General features: G+C 41.5%; 3 protein-coding genes across 3 annotated transcripts in view; 2 read left to right on the forward strand and 1 right to left on the reverse strand.

Annotated features, from left to right (window-relative positions):
* Positions 1 to 4,898, reverse strand: part of LOC143030225 (uncharacterized) — an 18,574-nt gene extending 13,676 nt beyond the window's left edge. The window contains exons 1-2 of the mRNA XM_076193385.1: positions 4,873 to 4,898; positions 3,896 to 4,675 (exon numbers count right to left, since the gene is read on the reverse strand). Of these exons, the coding sequence (XP_076049500.1) occupies positions 3,896 to 4,675; positions 4,873 to 4,898 (806 nt within the window). The remainder of the gene's footprint in view (positions 1 to 3,895; positions 4,676 to 4,872) is intronic.
* A 6,978-nt stretch (positions 4,899 to 11,876) lies between these two features.
* On the forward strand, positions 11,877 to 12,323 carry LOC143030226 (uncharacterized). Its single transcript, XM_076193386.1, has one exon. It carries the CDS (start codon positions 11,877 to 11,879, stop codon positions 12,321 to 12,323), a length of 447 nt encoding a protein of 148 aa, XP_076049501.1.
* A 7,879-nt stretch (positions 12,324 to 20,202) lies between these two features.
* Sem1 (Suppressor of exocyst mutations 1) lies at positions 20,203 to 27,243 on the forward strand. Its single transcript, XM_076194343.1, has 3 exons — positions 20,203 to 20,370; positions 22,739 to 22,835; positions 27,048 to 27,243. The coding sequence occupies exons 1-3, from the start codon at positions 20,280 to 20,282 to the stop codon at positions 27,070 to 27,072; spliced, it is 213 nt and encodes a 70-aa protein (XP_076050458.1). The 5' UTR covers positions 20,203 to 20,279; the 3' UTR covers positions 27,073 to 27,243.

The raw sequence follows: 27,243 nt of genomic DNA on the forward strand, positions 1-27,243 counted from the left end.
TTACGAGAGTGATAGGGCCTGTTTTGGAATGGGAAATGGAGAGAGAGAGAGAGAGAGAGAGGTTTGAGGTCAAGGTGAGACTGCATCAGGGATGTGTCATGTTGCCATGGCCATTCAATGTGCACGTGGATGGGGTGGTGCGAGAGGTAAAGGCAAGGGTAATGGGCAGGGGGGGCCTGGAGATGGTTAAAGAAAATGGTGAAAAGTGGGAAGTGAGCAGGTTGTTGCTCACTGATGACACTGCTTGTGGCAGGGTCAGAGGCGGGGTGGTTAACTAAGGTAATGGTGGCGTTTGGGAATGCATGCCATAGGAGAAAGTTGGAGGTAAGTGTGGGTAAAAGGTGATGGTCTACAAGGGGAGAGGATGGCACCAATCTGGAAGTAGAGATTAAAGGAGAAAGGCTAGGGGAAGCACAGACGACGGCAGCCTTAGGTACCTTGGCATCACATGTGCCAGATGAACGAGGAATGGAGGTAGAGGTAAATTGTAGATTGAGAGAAGCTAGTAAATGTGTTAAGTGATTAAAAAGTGTTATGAGATGTAGGTATTTGGGAATGGATCCAAAAAGGAGATCATAGGAAGGGGTGGTTTTGCTGACAGTACTGTGTGGGGCAGAGACACGGAATTTAGGAGAGGCAGAGAGGAAAAAGTCTAAACGTGTTTGAGATGAAATGTCTGAGAAGTATGGTAGGGGCTACAAAATTGGGCAGCGTGAGAAATGAGGAGAGCTGGGGTAGAAAAGGACATGGCAGATGGGGTTGATGAAAGAGTATTAGGGTGGTTTGGACACATGAAAAGAATGGGTGAAGGAGGATTGGTAAAGAGGTGGATGGAGTGAATACGAGGGGATGACTGAGGATGAGATGGATGGATGGGGTGATAGGGGCGCATTGAGCAAGAGGGGGATGCCTGTGGAGTATGTGAGGGAGTAGGCACAGGATAGGGGTGAGTGGAGAATGGTTGTGTATCGATGACACCGTGATGCAATGGAGGGATGGGGGAGGCGGGATTTTAGAGAGTGGTTATGTGCGAATGACATTTTCACGGAGCCCTAAGGGATTTCTCCCAGTCTTCTCTTTTTCTGTACAGAGGGACTGAGAGAGGGGAAGGCACCAGTTAATTGAAACGACCTTGCTGTGGATGTGCTGTGTCTTGCTGCATTGCTTCTGACCCAGGGCAGTGGGCGGAATACACGAATGACCCGCCATCCATCATAAGATAAGATAAGAGGGAGGAAAGGGTGGTGATGGGTGGGAGTGGCTACATGCCTTTTGACTTTGGCTACCTCCCTAATATTCATATATATATATATATATGTGTGTGTGTGTGTGATGGATGGTTTAGACAGATGAGAGATTGGGTGGAGGAAGAATAAGCAAAGATGGGCTGGAACTTTTTATTGCTTATACGTTTCGACCGACTCGGTCTTCTTCAGTAAGCTGTCTACAAACAGTTTGGACCACACATTTATACATCCGAGGACGGGAACATGGACAGGTCATCCCGCTGGCTGTCTGGGGATTCCCTTTCCCGTATCATGCATACGTTTCCCAATTGCATTTATAATTAATTTACTCGCTGCCTTTGACAAACAAACTAAACCTTCCCTGTCATTGATATTTTCATAATAATTAATGTAGGCAGCTTCAACAGTCTTCCTCGTGTCTCTCCTTAATCCCGTGTGTAAAACCTCGACTCCATCCCAGTGGGGCAAATCTCCAGATTGGTCAGCATGCTGTTTTTAGAAAGGTAGTAAATGTACACCGGAGGGATGATGTGGACCAAAACTCCGGGGGTATATAAATTGCCTTGTAAAGACTGTAATGATGTCTACTGGGGCCAAACTGGCAGGGATTTGTCCACAAGATTAAAGGAACATAAAAACTCCATAAAATATGGACAAGTTAACTCCCCCGTGTTCCTTCATGCCAGCCAAAAAGACCATAGATTAGATTGGGATAATGCATCAATTATTTTTAAATCACACTGTAGCTATCGAAGGAAAATTGTAGAATCTTCTCTAATAAAACATTATCCTAACTTTAATACCTCAAAAGGTCAGTGGCCCCCAGATTGTATTACGAAGTTAGCGGTCAACAAAATAATGTCAAGAGCGGTCGGACAAAACACCACCAACTGTCCTTCCTTGACCCAACCATTTCAAGGGCATGTAACCTGAGTCCCCCCCCACTTTCCCCATCCCCTTTTATGTACCCCACACCTCCTCATTTATACTTGTACCTTAACTTCTTGTAAGCATTCTGCTGAAGAGGACTACAGATAGTAGTCGAAATATACAGTTTCCCTGTACTTCCGTAATTTTTTCTCCGATAGTGGGTTTATAGTGAACATATATATATATATATATATATATATATATATATATGTATAAATATATATATATACATAAATATATATATATATATATATATATATATATATATATATATGTTAGTATATTTTGGCAGTAAATTTTCTTGTAGACATGTATTGTTAAAGACCAATGCTAAGTCAGTTTCAACTATCTTCCTAGTTGTTTTTTCCATTATTCTTATATGTTTCTTATAGTCCAGGGGTAGATTAAACACAAGTCTAACGAGATCCATGGTATAGTGACACTAATTATATAAATACAAACGCAAGCTTTCGGTTGTTACATACAACCATCTTCAGGCAGATAAAATGACAGGAAAAGGTCCATGTCAATTATGCTAAGGAGTTACAAAATGACAAGGCTTTATGGTTCCAGTGAGATGGAATTAGGAGAGGTTCGGGTCAGATCATAATGACTGCGGGGGTGGGAAGCTGGACGGTCAGGTGGAATTGGGAGAGGTTCGAGTCAGATTATGACGGGGGGGGGGGGGAACTGGACAAGGTGTCCGTTGATGTTATATGTCATATTGTCGAGGGAAATTTTGTCCTGGTGTGACGGATTCTTTGTTTAAGAGTAAGGTGCCTAATGTGTTTGTTTGTATGTTGATGATTGGTGTGTGTTGTGAAATGTAGACTTTCTCCAGGATGTGTAGTTTTTTGTGATTGTTACAGTGTTTGAGTATTTTGGTATTGTTAACTAGGTCTTGTCTTGTTGGATTTCTGTTGTGATATTGAGTCATATGTTTCCGTATGCTACCATCGCGGGCATGCATTGTGAGCCTTCGGCTAAGTGAAGTAGTGGTAACACCAATATAATTCATGTTAGGCAGAAGTTTGCAACCTTCCTCGGAGCAGGAGTATTGGTATACCACATTCGCTTGCTTTAGGGTGTTGTTATCTTTTGTCTGGTTATTCTTCATGAACAGGCTAGAGACGGTTGTGTTTTTGTAGTATATAATTATGGCTAATTTTTCTTGTGGGTTGATACATGTGACATTCCTTGTGATGATTTCTTTTAAGACCCGTTCGTCAGTTTTATATGCGGGTGTCATTTGATTCTTAAAGAAAATTTTGTGTATAGTCTGTGTGGGTTTTTGTTCCTGTTGAGTTTGGGTACGTGTCAGAAAGAGGTTGATTTCTTTGTCTATGATAGTGTTTGAGTAATTGTTGTTGATGAGTATCTGTTTCAGTCTCAAGAGTTCTGTGTGAAGTAAGTCCCAAGAAGAACAGTTACGAAAGGCACGTCTTAAATATGCTCGAATGACGCTCAGCTTATACCTATCGGGGCATTCACTGTCGGCATTCATGCATCGTCCAATGTCTGTGTCCTTCCTGTACACTTTAGTTTCATGTCGGTCATTTCGGGAATTGACAAGGACGTCGAGGAAGGGGATTTTGTGATGTAGGTTAAGTTCATATGTGAAGTTCAGGACTGAGGAAGATTCCATGGCTTGTTGGAGATCTCTTAGGTGGGATTTGTTCCTAATTTCCACGAAAATGTCGTCAACATATCTGCAGTACAGGTGTGGTCTTATGTCAGGGTTTTGAAGTACTGAGTTTTCCAGGTTGCACATGTAAAATTCTGCAAAGGTACAACCTAACGGTGAACCCATTGCAACGCCTTCTATTTGGTAAAAGAGATGTCCTGTTGGGCTCTTAAAAGGGGCTTCGGTCGTGCAAGCAATGAGTAACTGCTTCAAGATATTCTCGGAAATTTTAGAAGGGGGCAGTTGGGGGTGGTGGTAAACATTATCCATAATGATGTTTATCGTGGGAAGGATTGGAACGTGGGAAAATAAGGACTGTACATCGAGCGATGCCATGATTCCTTGGGGCTTTGTACTGTGAAGGATGTCTAAAAACTCATCGATAGATCTTAACGAGTATTTCTTGGGTATATAGGGTGTGATGATGCCGTTGATTTGCTTGGCCAGACGGTACGTAGGGGTGGTGACCTGTGAGATGATAGGTCGGAGAGGGGCGTCAGGTTTATGCGTCTTGACATTACCGTAGATGTAGCCTGGGGAATATTCACCGATGATGGGGGGGATATGTAGATGGTCTATTGCTGCGTTGTTAGCTGTGATTAGTTTGTTAACCTTTACCTTGAGTTTGCTAGTGGGGTCGCTGGAGATCTTCTTGAATTTTGTGGTGTCGGAAAGTATGAGGTTAAGCTTGGAAAGGTAGTCTTCTTTGTTCAGTAATACGTATATTGAGGACTTATCTGCTCGCCGAACTGTGATGTCTGGGTTGTTACGCAAGTCGACGGCTGCTTGTTTGAGTTCCGGTGAAAGGAGGGAACTAAAATTCCTGAGAATATCTTGAAGCAGTTACTCATTGCTTGCACGACCGAAGCCCCTTTTAAGAGCCCAACAGGACATCTCTTTTACCAAATAGAAGGCGTTGCAATGGGTTCACCGTTAGGTTGTACCTTTGCAGAATTTTACATGTGCAACCTGGAAAACTCAGTACTTCAAAACCCTGACATAAGACCACACCTGTACTGCAGATATGTTGACGACATTTTCGTGGAAATTAGGAACAAATCCCACCTAAGAGATCTCCAACAAGCCATGGAATCTTCCTCAGTCCTGAACTTCACATGTGAGCTTAACCTACATCACAAAATCCCCTTCCTCGACGTCCTTGTCAATTCCCGAAATGACCGACATGAAACTAAAGTGTACAGGAAGGACACAGACATTGGACGATGCATGAATGCCGACAGTGAATGCCCCGATAGGTATAAGCTGAGCGTCATTCGAGCATATTTAAGACGTGCCTTTCGTAACTGTTCTTCTTGGGACTTACTTCACACAGAACTCTTGAGACTGAAACAGATACTCATCAACAACAATTACTCAAACACTATCATAGACAAAGAAATCAACCTCTTTCTGACACGTACCCAAACTCAACAGGAACAAAAACCCACACAGACTATACACAAAATTTTCTTTAAGAATCAAATGACACCCGCATATAAAACTGACGAACGGGTCTTAAAAGAAATCATCACAAGGAATGTCACATGTATCAACCCACAAGAAAAATTAGCCATAATTATATACTACAAAAACACAACCGTCTCTAGCCTGTTCATGAAGAATAACCAGACAAAAGATAACAACACCCTAAAGCAAGCGAATGTGGTATACCAATACTCCTGCTCCGAGGAAGGTTGCAAACTTCTGCCTAACATGAATTATATTGGTGTTACCACTACTTCACTTAGCCGAAGGCTCACAATGCATGCCCGCGATGGTAGCATACGGAAACATATGACTCAATATCACAACAGAAATCCAACAAGACAAGACCTAGTTAACAATACCAAAATACTCAAACACTGTAACAATCACAAAAAACTACACATCCTGGAGAAAGTCTACATTTCACAACACACACCAATCATCAACATACAAACAAACACATTAGGCACCTTACTCTTAAACAAAGAATCCGTCACACCAGGACAAAATTTCCCTCGACAATATGACATATAACATCAACGGACACCTTGTCCAGTCCCCCCCCCCCCCCAGTCATAATCTGACTCGAACCTCTCCCAATTCCACCTCACCGTCCAGCTTCCCACCCCCGCAGTCATTATGATCTGACCCGAACCTCTCCTAATTCCATCTCACTGGAACCATAAAGCCTTGTCATTTTGTAACTCCTTAGCATAATTGACATGGACCTTTTCCTGTCATTTTATCTGCCTGAAGATGGTTGTATGTAACAACCGAAAGCTTGCGTTTGTATTTATATAGTTAGTGTCAATATACCATGGATCTCGGTAGACTTGTGTTTAATCTACCCCTGGACTATAAGAAACATATAAGAAGAATGGAAAAAACAACTAAGAAGATAGTTGAAACTGAATTAGCATTGGTCTTTAACAAGACATATATATATATATATATAATTTCGGTAGCAGGTTCTCATGTAGACAATTTTGATTGAAGTTCACAGCAGCTTCTGCGTTCACGACTTTTTTGCTGAGAAGTTCTACATCTCTGATGATGGAACGGTGAGCAATGGGTAGCTCCCATAAAAGTTGTCCGAAAGACATAGAAAGTTCTTGTAGATGAAGAACACTTTATTAAAACAAGCTTTCGACCTACATAGATCATCTTCAGGTTATGAATCTGAATCTGAATCTCTAGGAAAGACCACCTCGCTTGCGCGGGATCGGGTTTTGTGGGAGGGGAAGAATGTCTGTAGGAAAATGAAAAGATAGTAGCGTATAAAAGAGGGCTATTGCCACCGGGCGAATTGCGAGCGATTAGGGGTTTATTGGTGGTCGTGGCTCGGGAGAAATGGATCGGGAGCTTGGAGGGCAGCGCTGACGCCGGGGTTAGGATTAGGATCACCAACGAAAGTTTAGAAAATGGTAGGAGGCGTAGTAGTAGAGAAAGGTGGAAAAACGGAAAAATCTTTAGTGGGAGGTAAACTGAAATGAGAAGATGTAGTAGAAGAGAAAGTTAGAAAGGAAGCGAATTTTAGTCGAAGAAAAAGTAAGTGTAGATGTTTGTGCGTGATTTGTGGCTCTGTTCGTGAGAGGTGTATGTGTGTATCTTACGAGAAGTGAGTTGATTTCACTTCCCGCGTGTAGAGGGCGGTCCTGATAAGCCACAGGTGGGGCGAGCGTTGCCTGTTTATCCCCAGACTGGGTTTGGATTCCGGAAGAGTCGATTCAGTGGCGGTGCGAGGGGGGGGGGCAGACGGGCGGTGTACACCCGCCTGCCGACGTCAACGAAGAGATCCGTAACCAGAACGGCAGCCGCAAGGAGATAACTCCTCGCCGCCACCGCTGGCGAGCGCGTTCCTGATGAGCCACAGGTGGGGCGAGCGTTGCCTGTTTATCCCCAGACTGGGTTTGGATTCCGGAAGAGTCGATTCAGTGGCGGTGCGAGGGAGGGGCAGACGGGCGGGTGTTGTATGGTCTCTTTCCTTCCAATCACAACTCTGAAAACAGAGAATTACGCGATTGGGAATTGTGTGTAAATGTCAGAAGTGTAAACTCGCTCACCAGCGTCAGCGAGAGGCCAGCGTTAGGTTGCGGGCCGGTTGGACAGAAAGGTGTCCCAAGTCTCTCCGTCAACCAGCCTGCGATCAGATTGGGCGTTCTGAGAGAGACGGTTTGGGCCTCTGCTTTGCCAGCGAGAAAGTGTGCGTGTGCCTCTTTTCTTCTAAGCACTACTCTGAAAACAGAGATTTACGTGACTTGGGAAATGTGTGTATTTGTCTTGGTGTAAACCCGCCTGCCGACGTCAACTTAGAGGTCGGCCATGCTAGACCGGCAGCAGCAAGGAGATATATCTCCTAGCCACCACCGGCCGGCGAAGAATCCTTGGAGTTTGTTGAGAGAGCTGGTTTGAAGAGACGTCCGACCTCTACGAGCGGAAGGAGTGAGTCTCCTGACAGGTACAAACGCGCCACAATCTCCGCGTATGTGAGGAGAGCACTCACACATTGCAGTAGCTGGCAGACCGTCCATGAGGAATTAGAACGAGCCACCCAGGTCCTCGTGAATAATGGATATTCAAACTCAGAAGTCTCCAAAGCTATCAACATCCAGCTTGACAGGTGGTACAACAAAGAAAATACCGCAATATCTGCAGGACACCATTTCCGTCTGTACTACCGTGGATACATGAACAGCCAATATAAACAAGATGAAAGACCCCTTAAGGATATGATTTCCAAATACGTAGAAACCACCAACAAGGACGACAGACTGAACCTCACAATCTTCTACAAAAACAAGAAAACACATCACCTCCTCCTAAAAAACAACCCCAAAACTGACATCCCAGAGCTTCAACGTAGCCATCTAGTGCACGAATATAAATGCCTTTCAGGGAACTGTGCAGCCCTGCCCTCTACGTACATTGGAAGAACCACTACGAAGCTCTCTAGGCGCCTCACACTCCATCTATCAAACGGAGCTCCAAAGAAGCACTCAGAAGAAGTTCACGGGGTTAGTCTGACCAGAGAAATGATAGTCGGAGGAACTTCCATCCTGCATATCGAAAGAGAATACTCCCATCTACGTATATTGGAAGCCCTTTATATAAAAAACAATAACCTTTCTATCAACTCACAAATCACTGACATGTACATAATTCCTAGCCTTAGAAATTTCCAAAGCAGTTATAAGATAGAGAAGAGGACGAACGGCGTACGGCTCAGGCAGGTTCGCAAGCGGGATCCCGGGTCAATGCCTAGATCCCTATTGGCCAACCTCGACCAATCACGTTCCTCCTTTTCTTCCATTCTGTATTTAGTTCCCTATATAATCTGTTCCCTTCTTTGCCTGTACCATAACCTGAAGATGACCTATGTAGGTCGAAAGCTTGTTTTAATAAAGTGTTCTTCATCTACAAGAACTTTCTATGTCTTTCGGACAACTTTTATGGGAGCTACCCATTGCTCACCGTTCCATCATCAGAGATGTAGAACTTCTCAGCAAAAAAGTCATGAACGCAGAAGCTGCTGTGAACTTCAATCAAAATATATATTATATATATATATATATATATATATATATATATATATATATATATATATATATATATACATATATGTTGTGATGGCCCACCATCCTCCATGTATATAAAATGTCTGTATCTGTATGTCAATCTTTAATTGTAAGATAATTATGTATGTACTGTAAATTGCTTGTATACGTTGTGATGGCCCACCATCCTCCATGTATCTAAAAATATCTGTATCTGTGTTATCCTGTACTTGTTAGGTAACTACGTATGTACGGTAAAAACTGCTTGTATACTTTATGGGATCTACTCTCTCTAGGCCGACAGACGTGAACTAGTTCTGTCCGGCTCATCCTTCGCCTTCCTCCCGTCCTCGCCAACTGTATATATATTGCATTTGCCGGCTCCTGAGCGCACTTTTTCGTTGGCTGAGCGACGCGTAACTTTATCTCTCCCATATTGCTTTTGCTCTAGTACCGTGGCGTCACCACGTAATCTATATTCTCATGACTTGGTTTTCGGTGGAGGAATTAATTGTCAATTGATTAATTTTGTTGTTGTAAAGTTCTTATATTTGTTTTGTTGGCTTTTTGTTATACATTAAATTAGTTATTTATGTTAACTTCCGTTTGGATTTGCCTTACCCACATCAAGGCCACTAAGTACGAACCCTTCCTAGACATATTTCCTTATATCCTTGCGGAAGGCATAACAATGTACACACACACACCAAAAGACCCCCTTTCTCTCTTGTGAAAGGGTAATCCTGCCAAGACGTTCAAACACCCTTCATCCATCCAAGGATCCACTTGTTGATGAAGAGTGACTGTTACTGTATGGGTCAGAACTAATGCAGGAAGACATCACCACAGTAGGTCTCGACAACCGAAGCTAGTTAGCTTCCACCGCATCATTTAATGGCGCGCATCCCCACTTCATGTACCCCAGAATTTTAGCAAGATGATGATGATGATAACAATAGAAAAAATAATAATAAAAGTTTATTTGGCAATAAATCAAATACATGAAATACAGAAGATATATATTCCTTCGGGCAGCATCAAGTTATCATCCAGTAAAATGACACAAACAAGACAGGCTGGCCACAACAACTGCTACCCACCCAGATGGGCCAGCAATATCCATGGCACACAGCAGTGACCAATCACTAGAAAGCATCATCATGGGCAATATACAGGGCCTCTACCCTAAATCAAACCAAACAAAAATACCATTCCTACAAGAACTAGCAGCCCTAGAGGATCCCATGTTTATTGTCCTCACAGAGACCCACCTACACCAAGATGTTAAAAATGCTGAAATTAATATAACAAACTACACCTCCTTCAGGGCAGACAGAGATGGTAGAAGTCATGGAGGAGCTATTCTCTACATAAGAAATGACCTTATCCCAGGTACAAAACAAATCCAGTCTCAGACAGTCACATAGAACTAATAGGTGTCCATATCTACCACCTAGACTTAATAATCATAAACTGCTACCGACCACCTAGGTGCCCCTCACAAAAGTTCAAATTAACTATGGACAAGGTATCAAAGACACTGGGAGATTACTCACCTCCCACCCCAGACATCATATTGTGCGGAGATTTCAATTTTCCAAATATGCAGTGGCCAGAGGGTCGCATCTCAGGAAGCACACTTGAGGATCAAATTCAAGCAAGAGCCCTACTAGAAATGGCTGAGAGAACCCTCCTCACTCAACAAATAACAACACCCACAAGAGGGAATAACACCCTGGACCTGTATTTCACAAACAACCACGACTCAGTGATTGATTACAGTACGGAAGAAACCATACTCTCTGACCACAAATTAATAAAAATAAACTCGGCGTATAAGAAAAATATGACTGGGATATCAGAAAATAACAGCTCAGATACATCGCCCTTCGCCGAATATAACTTCTTCAACGAAAATATAGAGTGGGTTGAAATTAACAAACACATTAATGACATTAAATAGGATCAAATAATGGAGGATGAGGACCCTAACATTATGCTCCAAATCCTTCTTGATAAGTTATTAGAGCTATGCCACCTATATATTCCAAAAAGAAAAGCCCAGAGAAATAGCCACGCCAACATCCCCCGAGACAGGCAAATATGAATGAGAATGAAACTCAACAAACAGCTCTCTAAAACACATAATGTCGCAAGCAAAAATGCAATTCAGAGAAAACTAAGAATAATCGAAGAAAATATATTGCAATCACACACGGACCAAAGAGTACGAGAGGAAAGCCAGGCAGTAAATAAGATTAAGTATAACCCCAAATACTTTTTCAGCTACTGCAAAACAAAGACACAAATTGGCCCACTAAAGAATGCCATAGGGATGATAGAAAAAGACCCTGCAGCAACCTGTGACCTGCAACAATATAACAGTGTCTTTAGCTCCCCATGTCAGCATAAAATTGTACAAAACCCAGGAGATTTTTTCGCGGGGAATCCTGAACAGCTGCAAATCACCGACACTTGGACATCACAGCTGAAAACATACAGTCTGAAAAAAAAGAGACCAAATGCACCTGCTGGACCAGATGGAGTACCAACCATGCTACTCCTAAACTGTAGAAACACCCTGGCAAAACCGCTGCTTAGACTATGGAGAAAGTCCCTAGACACAGGAATAATCCCGGAGCTCCTCAAAGCTGCCACTGTGTCCCCAATAAACAAGGGCAGTGGCAGATGCATCCCTAAAAATTATAGACCAGTTGCTCTAACATCCCACCTGATCAAGATCTTTGAAAAGAGTGTTCGCAACAAAATAGTGAAGTATATGGAGGACAACCAACTATTCAATGACAACCAGCACGGCTTCAGCTCCTAGCTCATCATGATTGGGTCCTACACAACCTAGCTGAGGGGAAGAACGTAGATGTAGTGTTCCTTGATTTTGGAAAGGCCTTTGATAAAGTGGACCATGGAATACTGTTACAAAAACTCAGGGACCTCGGCATCACGGGGAAACTGGGCATGTGGATCCATGCATTTCTCACAGGACGCCTACAGACAGTCTCGGTAGGAGGGTCCCAATCACAAAAAGCACAGGTAATCAGCGGTGTACCCCAAGGCTCTGTATTGGGCCCACTCCTATTCCTGATCTACATGGGAGACATAAATGAGGGAGTGAATGGCTCTAACCTCTCCTCATTTGCCGACGACACCAGTTTGAGCCTACCAATCACCAGTACTGAAGATGTACCTAACCCCCAGAGAGATCTAAATACTGTATATGCCTGGGCCTCAAGAAATAACATGGTCTTCAATGAAGAAAAGTTTGAAATACTGCGACATGGCCAACACCAAGAAATAAAAACTGAAACAAACCTACTCACAGAAGGAGGCCATGGAATTAGCACACTTCAGACCGCTAAATGCCTGGGGATCTGGGAGGAGACTGCACCTTTCACCAACACATAGCCGAAACTGTGAGAAGAGCGAGAGGGAATGGGAGGCTGGGTACTCAGAACCTTCTATACCAGAAAACCCAAAATAATGTTGACCCTTTGGAACACCATGATACAGCCACTCTTAGACTTCTGTAGCCAGCTGTGGTCCCTCCACAAAAAAGGGGAAATTCAGCAATTAGAGGCTGTCCAACGCTCTACACCAGGCAAATCAGAGGAATGAGGGATAGCTACTGGGGACGTTTAAAAAAGTTGGGGCTCTACTCTCAACAACGAAGAAGAGAACGGTATCGTGCAATCTATGTATGGAAAATAATTGAAGGAAAGGTACCTAACCCAGCACCCCATTCACTGCAGCCTTACAGCACTGAACGTGCAGGGAGGAAAATATCAAGAAAAACAATACCAACCAAAGCTCCGGAGAGGATCAAGATCCTGCTAGCCATGAGGGTCCAAAGAATGCCCTCCCGAGGGATATAAGAGATATCACCGGCTGTACAGTGGACAGACTGGAGGCTGGACTGGATAAATTCCTATCATCAGTACCAGACAAACCACCTGTACCAGGCTACACTGCTGGATGCCGGTCGACAAACACCATACCAGACCAGGTGACCTTAAAGAAATTGGACACCAGGAATTGTAACAGTGGCGGATCACCGTGGTTGTGAAGAGGTCTTCTAAGTAAATCCAAGTAAATCCAAGTAAGGGCTTTTCTCCTTTATGAGGGAGGTAGCCAAGTTAGTATCTTATACGTAGAGTTAATGATAATGATAATCAATAATGATAATAATTATAATAATGATGATGATAATATAATAATGATAATAATAATAATAATGATAATAATAATAATAATAATAATAATAATAATAATAATAATAATAATAATAATTACAACAATAATAATGATAATATTGATGATAATAATAATAATAGTAATTATAATGATAATAATGATATTGATAATAATGATAATAATAATAATAATAATAATAATAATAATAATAATAATAATAATAATAATAATAATAATAATAATAATAATAATAATAATAATAATAATAATAATAATAATACTAATAATACTAATAATAATAATAATAGTAATAATAACAATAATAATAATAATAATAATAATAATAATAATAATAGTAATAATGATAATAATAATAACAACAATAATAATAATAACGAAAATAATGATAATAATATTTATAATAATAATGATAATAATACATACATACATACATACATACATACATATACCAAGGCTTTTTCCCCCTTACTAGGGAGGTAGCCAAAAAGGAAAAGGCATAAAATCATTCCCACCCATTCCATCCCTGAATACACTCCACACCCCTCCACCCTCCCTCCCATCTTAGCACCTCCTATATTACGGGTCATCCCTGCAACCTGTCCAATGCCATGGGTAATAAGCAGTGTCGCAAGACACAGCACATCCACAGCAAGGCCACTTCATTTAAATCGGCGACCCCACCTCTCCGTCCCCCCCATTGCATAAAAGGAGAGGACGGGGAGCAATCCCTTCGGGCTGCATCAAAATTTTCTCCCACATACTCCCTCACCCCCCATCCCCCACCCCTTCCACCTCATGCATCACATCATCTATATACAACCATTCTCCATTCACCCCTGTCATATGTCATATCCCATCCTTCCTCAACAGACATTCCCCTCTTCCCCAAAGCCCCCTTCACCCCATCCATCCATCTCATCCTAGGACGTCCCCTCATGTTCACTCCCTCCACATCTGCCTTCCATACCTCCTTTACTAGTCTTTCTTCACTCATTCTTTCCATGTGTCCAAACCATCCTAATACTCTTTCATCAACCCTATCTCTCAACTCCCTTTCCACCCCTGTTCTCCTCCTCACCTCCTCATTTCTTACTCTATCTAGCCTAGTAACCCCCATCATACTTCTCAGACACTTCATCTCAAACACATTCAAGCTCCTTCTCTCTTCCTTTCTTATGTTCCATGTTTCTGCTCCATACAGTGCTGTTGGCACAATCACTCCTTCATACAGTCTCCTTTTAGCATCCATTCCCAAATTTCTATTCCTCATTACACTTTTTAATCCACCAAGGCATTTACTCGCTTCTCTCAATCTACATTCTACCTCCACCTTTACTCCACCTTTTCCTGACACATTTGCACCCAAGTATCTAAAATTATCCACTTCCTCCAGTTGCTCTCCCTTAATGCTCATTTCCAGATTACTGCCACTTTCACCCCTTGTACATCTCATCACCTTACTTTTACCCACATTTATCTTTAGCTTTCTTCTATCACACACTCTCCCAAACTCTGTCACCAACTTCCTCAATCCCTCCTCCGATCCTGCCACAAGCGCAGTGTCGTCCGCAAACAACAGCTGGCTCACCTCCCACTTTTCTCCATTTTCTTTAACCATCTCCAATCCCTGACCTACTACCCTTGTATTTACCTCTCGCACTACCCCATCCATGTACAAGTTGAACAGCCAGGGTGACATAAGGCATCCTTGACGAAGTCCCACCTTTACCTCAAACCACTCACTCTCTCCATTTCTAATCCTGACACAAGCTCTACTGCTCTCATAAAAACTCATGACAGCTCCCAGAAGCTTTCCTCCTATCCCGTATATCCGCATAACCTCCCACAGTGTCTTTCTGTCTACCCTGTCGTAAGCCTTTTCCAGATCCATAAAAGCCCAAAAAATATCCTTCCCCTTTCCTATAGCTTTCTCACATATCTGTCTTACCACAAAAATCTGATCTACACAACCTCTACCTGTCCTAAATCCACACTGTTCCTCACCAATTATTCCCTCTGTTCCTCTCCTAATCCTCCCAATCAAGATCCTCCCATAAGCCTTCCCAACTACACCCCAGTCAACACCCGGGGGTGATTTCAGCTGCTTCAACAGGCGGGGCCTCCACTTCGTGCACTTAAATGCCAGAAGCCTTCTACCTAAGATAGACGAATTCCGACTACTTGCGCGGCGGACCAAGGCAGCAGTCATCGGTGTCACCGAAACTTGGCTAGACAGTACCATCTCCGACTCGGAAATTGCGATTCCGGGTTATAGTGTTGTGCGTAATGATAGAAAGAGGACCGGAGGAGGGGTTTGTACTTACATATGTAACGACTTAGCATTCAACCCCCGTACAGACCTTATGAGTAACGATGGGCTCGAAGCTGTGTGGATAGAAATATTGTTACCCAAATCACATCCCATCTTATGCGGGGTCTGTTACAGACCACCAAAACAGATGTCCTTCTATAGCGCATTAGAATCCACCTGTTTCAATCGAGTCAATATGCATGACCTAGAAATTATTATCCTAGGTGATTTTAATACGAATCTGGCAAGTACAAATAATAACCTTATTAAGGCAATGAGAAACTTGCTAATATCTCATGGCCTGACACAACTGATTGACGAACACACTAGAGTAACAGGCACATCTAGGTCCATCATAGATCTTATCCTGGTCCCCGATAGTAACAAGATAACGCAGTCTTGTGCTTGTGATTATGGTCTTAGTGACCACAAGCTCATATATTGTACTAGGAAAGCTAGGAAGACGATTTTCAACAAGCACAACACAGTGAAGCTTCGTTCCATGAAGCATTACTCACGAGAACAGTTTGTAGATGAACTGGGTAGGACAGACTGGTCGCCAGTTCTAAATTGTACCGATGTTTATAAGGCTTGGTCTAATTTTAAGTACACATTTCTTACTATAATAGATAGAGTAGCGCCTCTCAAAGAGATACGAATAAAACAGAGGACGGAGCCATGGATGACTAATGAAATACTGGGTTTAATTAGAGATAGAGACAGATTTATTGCCAGATTTAGGAAAAGTGGAAATCAGGAGGACTATAATGGCTTTCTGTACTATAGGAATCAGGTGAATTATTGGAAGGATAAAGCCAAAGCTGATTATTGTACTAAGATGGTGCACCAGAACAAACACGATCCAAGGAAGCTTTGGCAAACACTGAAGACCCTAGAAGTTCACACAAAGCCTAGTAACAAAGTAGACAGGATAGGACTCTTGATAAACGGTGAGCTCAACTCTGATAGGAACACCATAGCCAATCACTTCAACACCTTTTTCACAACCATTGCCACAAAACTAGTTAAATCCCTCCCTACAGGTTCTGGGAAGTTTGGGCTGAGGTACGTTCAGGAGTATTATAAGGACAAGTCCTCAAAGTGTTTCAAACTGCATAAGACCACTCAAAAAGAAGTGTTTAAATTACTGGCTAGCATAAGTGCCAATAAAGCTACAGGGTTAGATGACATTCCTGCGAGGTTTGTTAAGGATGGAGCCTCAATTATTACTCCCCCAATAACCCACATAATAAAGTTGTCTATTGGTTCAGGATTTATCCCAAGCGACATGAAAAGGGCTCGGGTAACACCTCTTTACAAGAAAAACGCAAAAACTGAGGCAGGTAACTACAGGCCTGTTTCAATTCTAGGTATTATTTCGAAGATCTTGGAACGTACCGTATACAACCAGTTAGATACCCTCAGGGAACGTAATCTACTATACGGTATGCAATCTGGTTTTAGGACGAACTACTCAACAGACACCAGCTTAATATACCTTTACGATCTGATAAAACAGGAATGCGACAGAGGTAATTACACGGGTTTAGTCTTGTTGGATCTTCAAAAGGCATTTGATACAGTGGACCATGATATTCTATAAAAAAAAAATTCAGGCATTAGGAGTGGCGAATATTGGCTGGTTCAAGTCCTACCTTACAGGTCGCAATCAACTAGTACAGGTAAATGAAGCCCGCTCAGATGACAGAGAGATAACATGTGGTGTACCACAAGGTTCAATTCTAGGACCGCTGCTGTTCCTGATCTATATTAACGACATGCCAGGTGCGGTGAACTGTAAGTTACTGCTATTTGCAGACGACTCCGCTCTAATTGTCTCAGGTAGGGACCCGGTTGAAGTAGAGGAGAAACTGAGTGTCGAACTGTCATCGGTCCAGGACTGGCTCATCGATAATAGGCTGTCCTTACACCTCGGTAAAACGGAAAGTATTGTCTTCGCATCCAAACCCAACCTCAGGAAACGCAGCGATGTACAGGTCAGATATGGGGTTAATGTCTTGGAGTCAAAACAAGAAGTAACCTATCAGTCCCTCTCAGGGAATGCTATAACAGATAAGATTGTTTACAAGTGTTCACATAAAGTCAAATTTTTGTACAGAAAAGCCAGAAATTTTGATCTGGAAACAAAGAAGCTTCTGGTCTCAGCCCTGTTACAACATCACTTCGATTACGCTTGTAGCTCTTGGTACAGTAGTCTGAGCAGAAAAAACAGTCCCGGCTACAGGTTACACAGAATAAGATAATTAGATTCATACTAAATCTACCTCAACGTAGTCATATTGGTGTTGAAGAATTTAGCAAGGTAGGAATGTTACCAGTAAAATACCGTGTCCAGCAGCTGAAACTAAACCAGGTTTACAATGTCATTCATAATTCTGCTCCCTCGTATGTGAGCTGTAATTTTACATTATCGGCTGAGAACCGAACCCGGAACAGTCAAGAGTCTCTTATTGTACCTCATGCAGGTCCCTTCACCAAAAACAGTTTTCACTTCACAGGTGCTCAACTATGGAACTCACTACCTGTGTCCATTAAGAAGACAAATAGCAAGGTTACCTTCAAGAAAAAAGTCAAGGGTTACTATATGTCTCAGCTATGGACAGAGAACAGCCTTGATTTTGTGTACTACTAGCTTAGTGAGGGATACCTGAATCCATGAGTAATACCATCCATATCTGCGTTCACTCATAACTGTTTCTGACCTCCCCTCCCCCCTTTTTCAGAAGTTTAGTTAAGCATAACAATGACTGATGTTTACAAATTGGTTTCCACCTTTGTTTTGCCAGTCATAATATGGCATATGCCTCAGGTAGGTTCCGAGAACAGTTATGATCTGACCTCTTTCCTCATTCTCCTTGTTGTTTTACTCATTCGAGTACTGGTCCCCTGTACCCTACCTCTGGTGCTTCAGGTTATAATGTACTACTCATAGTAATTGCCCACTCCGTCCTGAGATTCAGGTAAAATGTTAGATTTAATTAATAGGTAACCCTAGCTGCAGAGTAGGATTCACTATAACTACATGTTGTTACAGATGTTGAATATTGTAGTATATCATTAATGGTCCTACTCTGATATAGTACTCACTCATACATGTTGATACAGATGTAGAAAAATGCAATATATATTATTAATGGTACTACTCCGATATAGTACTCACTCATACTGTTTTGTTACAGTTTAACATTATTTTGTTGTTCCTTTGATTAATGCAAGGTTCCTTTTGGATGGTGCTTAAATATTCGGACTCAATGTTCCTATGTGTACAAACATTTCAGTAATATTAGCAAATCTATAACAATGTTTACGTGTCATATGTGTACTGACTGGTATTACTCATGAGTGTCTCTGGTCCCCTCAACCCCCTATGTATGTTTGTCCGTGTGACTTAATGTAGAAAAAATACCTGATGAGGACCACAATGGAAATAAGCGTTCATGCTTTTTGTGTTATCCTCGGCAATTTACATTTATTATTTCGAACTATGTGTTCTTGTGATTATTTGCACTTCATGTACATTGATTTATTGCCAAATAAAGTCTATCTATCTATCTATCTAACAAGCTAATCCCTTTGAAACTACTACATTCACACTTGTCCCCCTTTCCCTTGTAAAGTGGAACTATACAAGCACTCCTCCAGTCCTCCGGCACTCTACCTTCTCTCCAGCAAACATTAAATAACCTCACCAACCAGTCCACCATCACTGTACCTCCTTTTTTTAAGACATTCTGCATGGCATCCATCCAGACCAGGTGCCTTACCTGCTTTCATCATCTTAACAACTGCCTTCACTTCATCCTTCCTAATTTCTCCTCAATTTTCCTCACTCATCATTGTCATTTTCTTAGCATTTCCCACTGCAGCTATATTTCGCTCCCTATCCTCCTTCACATTTAGCAACTCCCTAAAATATTCTGCCCATCTTCCCCTTACTGCCTTCTCCTCCATTATCATCTCATCATCTGCACCTTTTACCTTTTCTTCTCTACTTGATTCGCCTCCTCTTCCTCTCTTAATTTATTTCCAAAACAACAATGATAATAATAATAATAATAATAATAATAATAATAATAATAATAATAATAATAATAATAATAATAATAATAATAATAATAATAATAATAATAATAATAATAATAATGATAATTAATAATAATAACAATAACAATAATAATAATAACAATAATAATAATAATAATAATAAGAATAATAACAAAAATTATAATAATAACAATAATGATAATATTGATAATGATGATAATAAAATCATAATAATTATAATAATAATGATAATTACAATAAAATTAATAATGGTAATAATGATAATGATAATAATAATAACAATAATGATAATGATAATAACAATAACAACAACAACAACAACAATAATAGTAATAGTAATAACAGAAATAATAATAATTATAACAATATAATAATAATGATTATGATGATGATGACGACGACGATGATGATGATGATGATGATGATGATGATGATGATGATGATGATGATGATGATGACGATGACGATGATGATGATGATGATGATGATGATAATAATAATAATAATAATAATAATAATAATAATAATAATAATAATAATAATAATAATAATAATAATAATAATATTACAATAATAATAGTAACAATGATAATAGTAACAATAATAATAATTATAACAACAACAATTGATTATACTCATGATAAAAAAATCCCATGGATATAAATTTACACGCTTGCTCCCTTACATAGTGCATAATTCCACTAGAAGAGATCGTGCAAACAATAAGAAACAGTGCCCAAAATCGACCAGTCATGTCTAGTGAAAAACCTGCAGAGTCTAAGCCCAAAATTGATCTAGGGTTACTTGAAGAAGACGATGAATTTGAAGAATTCCCGGCAGAAGGTAGTGTATATTAAATGCTCTTTAAATTATAATTCTGAAGACCCGTTGACCAGGTGTTTGTGTCGATGAATATCATTTCAACATTTGGGTCTGTTATTATTTTTATACGGGTTGTTCACAGCGGTGGACGAGAATATTTTGAAATGGGTAACGGTGAAAAGGGAAAAGTTTAGAAATATATCGAACATACCAAATCAGCTATTTCATAGTGTTCTTTAAGGATAAACCCAAAACAAGAGTTGAGAGTATGGAACCTCACGGAAAATAAGATTAAAGATCATTATTAGCCCCTATATATTCATTATTGGGCATTTTTTGAGTTATCCCCATTATTCTTTTATTAGATTCTTCCCTGTGACTTCGTCAATATTCTTGATATTTGTTGATTAATTTGTATTGGTTATTGGCTTGAATTGCTTGTGGAATTATTTTATTCTGAAATGAATTACTCTTAATAGCCAGTGTACATCACTGTCTGCAGATTTCTAAATTATTGGTGAAGGTGATAGTATTGCCGTCATGTCTTTAATTTGAGGCTTTTAATCCACAAAAGTTAACAGAAAAAAATGACACAAATATGGTACATATTATGAAACAGGTGGCATTCTCGTAGATTCTCAGATAAATTTCATGCTGTTGCTGATATATAAGATTTTAAAATTAGTCAAGGAAAGAAAGTCTTCCCAACCTGTGTATTACAAAGGCAGGAGACAGGAGACCTTTTGGTCCATATCTAGGTCAGATGCAAAAAAATCATAATAATGATAGATATATAAATGAATAATTAAAAACTGCAATAATGTAAATAATAAATAAAATACTTAGGAAAATGCATAGGTATAGTTAAATAAACAAACAGGTAAATAGTAAATAAGGACAATTTATAGTTTCACCCAACCATAGAATTTGATATGTGGCTTATGTGTTTCTGGTGAGAAATGTTGTGATATGAACGATGGTGTACATCATTTCCGTCGCAAATGCGTACTTTTGAAGTAATTAAGTATTGAAATTATGCACTTATGCCTACATCTCCCAAATGATCCGGGGGGGCCGTGTGGGAAATCGGAGTTTTTGGGTGGGGAAGACTAATAAATGGAGTAATGTGTGTTGCAAAACAAGTATAAAATGAACAAAAACACTTAGGAAAAAAAAAATCACATTTTAGGGCCCGAGTCCAGCCATAGCCATCTTTGTTTTTACCAACGATTCGAAAAATGTCTCGCTAGATCTGTTACACTTAGCAACATCCACTCCAGCCGCACAAGACTTCCTAACTGTAAAATAACGTTACCTTCATTAGGTTAGGTTAGGCTAGTTTAGTTTACTTTATGGTTCCCAAGTCTTGCGTGAGCAGCTGCCCCAAATCGAGCGCTTCTACTCACAAATGCTTACAATCATTAATAAACAAACATGGCACCGCGCACAGTACCCGCTGATATGGGATATTTTTGTTTTTTATGGGTTTCTTTAGTCTTCTTCTTCATTTTACATCTGTTTGGCAATGCGCATTACTCCATTTATTAGTCTCCCCCACCCAAAAACCCCGATTTCCCACACGTCCCCCCAGATCGTTCGGGAGATGTAGGCATAAGTGCATAAATTCAATACTTAATTACTTCAAAAGTACGCATTTGTGACGGAAATTATGTACACCATCGTTCATATCACAACATTTCTCATCAGAAACACATAAGCCACATATCAAATTTAAACTATAAATTAACCGTAAATAATAATGAATTGACATATAACTAATAATAAATGAGAATCAAGCTAATAATAATAAAGAAACAGACAAATGATAACAAAACAAATAATATAAAGTAAATGATAGTCATTATCTGTCTACGATGAGGGGGGCGTTTTGACTAGACACTCCCTAGACCTAAAACATAGGTTTGGATAACCAGCGAGGCGTGGTCGTTCTTTATGTTCTTTATTTGTGACTGATTCAATGTTCATGATTATGTTGCACGTCTTGTGAATATTGACATAATCAGAAGTGCGATGGGCTTGCATTCATTTAAATCTGGGTTCGAATCCCAACCTTCTCTATGAATCCCTGCATGAGCTGTCACCTTCCTCAACTGTCCGAGCTCACAGGGCTTCAGCATGCCACTTCCAGTACGGGTATGTAACGGTACCAATGACCTGAGAGGCAGTCAACACTCTAATCAGTAACAGTCGTCGATATCTGGGAATATTTAATGTGGAACAGTTATGGAGACTGAAACTGTTTTTAAGTCTAGTTCGGAAAAGTTTGTGATGAAAACCAGTGTGTTTTTGAGGAGCAAAGGGGGAGGGGGATTCTTTTAATTGGCTTCTGTGGAATTAAATTGTATTTGTTCGTTTTTTTTTTTTACAGATTGGGGAGCAGCCGAAGAGGACCCGGAAGACGTAAACGTTTGGGAAGACAATTGGGATGACGATAACATCGAAGATCATTTCTCGCAACAGCTCAGGTCTGTTAGTCAAGTGCATTTTGATTCGCGATTCTAATTCGATTGATTCCTCTGTTGTTGCTGAAGAAGAAGTCAGTTGTCATCATTGTCAGAGTACATGCATATTACTCATGTAGATAAATCAGTGATTTACTGTAATTTAGCTTATTTGTTAGTGTAGTGGCCTTGCTGTGGAAGTGCTGGGTCTTGCTGCATTGCTTCTGACCCAGCCAGTGGGCAGAAGACAGGGATGACCCTTTGCTGTTGGTGAAACTCCAGGCCCCGCTCCACTTGGCTGTCATGGATATAGTATCAACACCAATAATTATCCTTAACCCCTTCCATACGGTGCCGCACACGTAGGCGTCATGGGGAGCGAGTGTATTCGCGAGGCTGCCATATCGGCGTCTTGATTATATTTATTGTAGTCGCCCCTCCATAATGACATTCTTTCTAATTCTTTTGTAATCGCATTTTCTATGGTTATCAAAATTCACGGGTGAAGAGAGAACGATCGATATAAGCGGTGACTATATTTTATGATGCGAGTATTATTACGACACGTACGGCTGGCATTGGCTGCTGCCACTGAGATCTAAGTCCATGACGCCTACGTGTGCGGCACCGTATGGAAGGGGTTAATGCACATATCAATAATGTCATATGCTTTCCTGAATAAGCGGGTCTTCAGTGCTTTCTTTAAGGTTATCTTGACATTTCCGGGTAGCTCGTTATATAATCGTGGGATCACATGAAGAATTGTCACCCCAGACTTCAACAGGTGACAGTTCTACATGTGGGCCATCCTGGGTTTAAGATTCTGCAGTTGTATACGTTGATGACAATAAGCATAACCCTCATTCAACCTAACCTAATCTTTATTCCATTGTTAATATTTGGTGCACTGTGGTGACTATTCTTGAGGTAGGATCTTGTGGGGTGACGATTCTTCAGGTAGGATCTCGTGGGGTTTCAATTCTTCAGGTAGGATTTCATGGGGTGACAATTCTTCAGGTAGGATACTATGGGGTGACGATTCTTCAGGTAGGATCTTGTGTGGTGACAATTCTTCAGGTAGGATCTCGTGGGGTGACGATTCTTCAGGTAGGATCTCGTGGGGTGACGATTCTTCAGGTAGGATCTCGTGGGGTGACAATTCTTCAGGTAGGATACTATGGGGTGACGATTCTTGAGGTAGGATCTCGTGGGGTTTCAATTCCTCAGGTAGGATTTCATGGGGTGACAATTCTTCAGGTAGGATACTATGGGGTGACAATTCTTCAGGTAGGATCTTGTGTGGTTACAATTCTTGAGGTAGGATCTTGTGGGGTGATGATTCTTGAGGTAGGATCTCGTGGGGTTTCAATTCTCCAGGTAGAATCTCATGGGGTGACTATTCTTCAGGTAGGATCTCATGGGGTGACGATTCTTGAGGTAGGATCTCGTGGGGTTTCAATTCTTCAGGTAGGATCTCATGGGGTGACAATTCTTGAGGTAGGACCTCATGGAGTGACATTTCTTCAGGTAGGATTTCAAGGGGTGATGATTCTTGAGGTAGGATCTCGTGGGGTGACGATTCTTCAGGTAGGATTTCATGGGGTGACGATTCTTCAGGTAGGATCTTGTGGGGTGACGATTCTTCAGGTAGGATCTCGTGTGGTGACAATTCTTCAGGTAGGATCTCGTGGGGTTTCAATTCTTCAGGTAGGATTTCATGGGGTGACGATTCTTCAGGTAGGATACCATGGGGTGATGATTCTTCAGGTAGGATCTCATGTGGTGACGATTCTTCAGGGAAGATCTCGTGGGGTGATGATTCTTCAGGTAGGATCTCATGGGGTTTCAATTCTTCAGGTAGGATCTCATGGGGTGACTATTCTTCAGGTAGGATCTCATGGGGTGACGATTCTTCAGGTAGGATATCATGGGGTGACGATTCTTCAGGTAGGATCTCGTGGGGTGACGATTCTTCAGGTAGGATCTCATGGGGTGACGATTCTTCAGGTAGGATCTCGTGGGGTGACGATTCTTGAGGTAGGATCTCATGGGGTGACGATTCTTCGGGTAGGATCTCATGGGGTGACAGTTCTTCAAGTCGGATCTCGTGGGGTGACGATTCTTCAGGTAGGATCTCATGGGATGACAGTTCTTCAAGTCGGATCTCGTGGGGTGACGATTCTTCAGGTAGGATCTCATGGGGTGACGATTCTTCTGGTAGGATCTCATGGGGTGAAAATTCTTGAGGGATCTCATGGAGTGACGATTCTTTGGGCAGGATCTCAAGGGGTGACAATTCTTGAGGTAGGATCTTGTGGAGTGACAATTCTTCTGGTAGTATCTCATGGGGTGACTATTCTTGAGGTAGGATCTCAAGGGGTGATGATTCTTCAGGTAGGATCTCGTGGGGTGACGATTCTTCAGGTAGGTTCTCATGGGGTGACGATTCTTCAGGTATGATCTCATGGAGTGACAGTTCTTCAGGTATGATCTCATGGAGTGACGGTTCTTGAGGTAGGATCTCGTGGGGTGATGATTCTTCAGGTAGGATCTCATGGGGTGACGATTCTTCAGGTAGGTTCTCATGGGGTGACGATTCTTCAGGTAGGATCTCATGGAGTGACGGTTCTTCAGGTAGGATCTCGTGGGGTGACGATTCTTCAGGTAGGATCTCGTGGGGTGACGATTCTTCAGGTAGGATCTCGTGGGGTGACGATTCTTCAGGTAGGATCTCGTGGGGTGACGATTCTTCAGGTAGGATCTCGTGGGGTGACGATTCTTCAGGTAGGATCTCATGGAGTGACAGTTCTTCAGGTAGGATCTCGTGGGGTGACGATTCTTCAGGTATGATCTCATGGAGTGACAGTTCTTCAGGTAGGATATTGTGGGGTGACGATTCTTCAGGTAGTCATGGAGTGACGGTTCTTCATGTGACCCTTATCGTGGAGCAATCTTTTGAAATGCTCTATAACCCATATCTGTGTTAACTTGGGGCTCAAAGAGCCGGTGCTCTTTATGCACGAGGAGCTAAGATGATGAGAGTGAAACAAGGGTGTGTGTGTGTGTGCGCCTTTGTCATGGCTCCCGTACAAGATGGAAAATACCCAAAGTTTATAAATGGATAGCTTAGTCGTGTTCTCATATACGTGGATGCTGGATTTGAATTGGTATTTGGCTTATAAATGCCTGGCATCCTGACAGTTTGAACAGTGTTATATACGATTCTGATGGAGTAGACTTTGATGTTTACAAATTCTAGATCTCTTAAACGCTCTTGATTCACACAGTACTGTACAGGTCTTGCGTAGACCCTTACACACACACACAAACATGCACTACTCATGGCACAGTTGGTAGAGTTCCTGGCTGCTACTACGGCAGTCCAGTTTTGAAACCCACCCAGGGCTGAAATAATTTCAGTATTGCTGCGCCGTGGGTTATTACTCCAACTCTCATGGGCGAGGAGTTGGGGGTGTGTGTGCGTGTGAGGTCACAGCAGTACCCATAGATCGGTCATATATATGAGATCTGAGCTCTTCTGTGAGGGAGGGAAATAGCTGTCGATCACAAGTCCAACACGTAATCCAAAGACCATGGTGAGTCACATACCCACTCCCTGTACTTTACTTTGATGCTAGGGATGACAGTTTGGAGAGTAGAAGGCAGAACCCAGCGGCCGTTGCTTCTTTCCTGAATACTGCAGTTAGGCAAATGAAGGTGCATGCAAAATTCCTTGCCCACCAAACCCAGAGCACCAGCTTGCAGTGTTTATTTATTTTTTATTTATTTTTATTTATTTATTTATTTATTTATTATTATTTTTTTCTCTCCCCTCTCTCCTCTCTCCCTCTCTCTCAGCCCTAGGGAGTATATTTATGTATTTGTGTTATAAAGGAAATGAGCCATGCTCGTTAGGTGCTGTCTCCTTTTTCTTCAAGTGCATGGGGGGGACAGAGATGGGGTGGTAGCTGATTTAATGAAGTGGCCTTGCTGTGGATGTGCCATGTCTTGCTGCACTGCTTCTGACCCAGGGCATTGGACAAGATGCAGGAATGACCCATCATCCAGGAGGTGCCAAGATAAGAGGGAGGGAAGGAGAGGGGTGGATGGGAGTGGATTATGTGGGGATGGAATGGGAGGGAGTGTATTCTGTGCCTCTTTTTTTATGCTTGAAATGCATTTTGATAAATATTTGAATGTCTACCTTTAAACATGTATGACCATTTCTTGTCGCAGAGCTGAGCTTCGAATGCAGCAGTGATGGTTTTGGCAGGACTTCCCGGCAGTGATGCAGTGCAGGGTCATTGATGTTCCTGGTGATCTCTGCGATCTGGCAATGTGTCTGGGCGTCCCTGGCTGCCATTGATGTTGTCCGATTTTTCTTGGTTCATGTAGTTTTGATCTTTTCTTTACAATAAAGATATTTATACAT

This window comes from Oratosquilla oratoria, chromosome 12 (assembly GCF_046742065.1).
Source record: "Oratosquilla oratoria isolate Oo_2021 chromosome 12, ASM4674206v1, whole genome shotgun sequence".
NCBI classification, from domain to species: Eukaryota; Metazoa; Arthropoda; class Malacostraca; order Stomatopoda; family Squillidae; genus Oratosquilla; species Oratosquilla oratoria.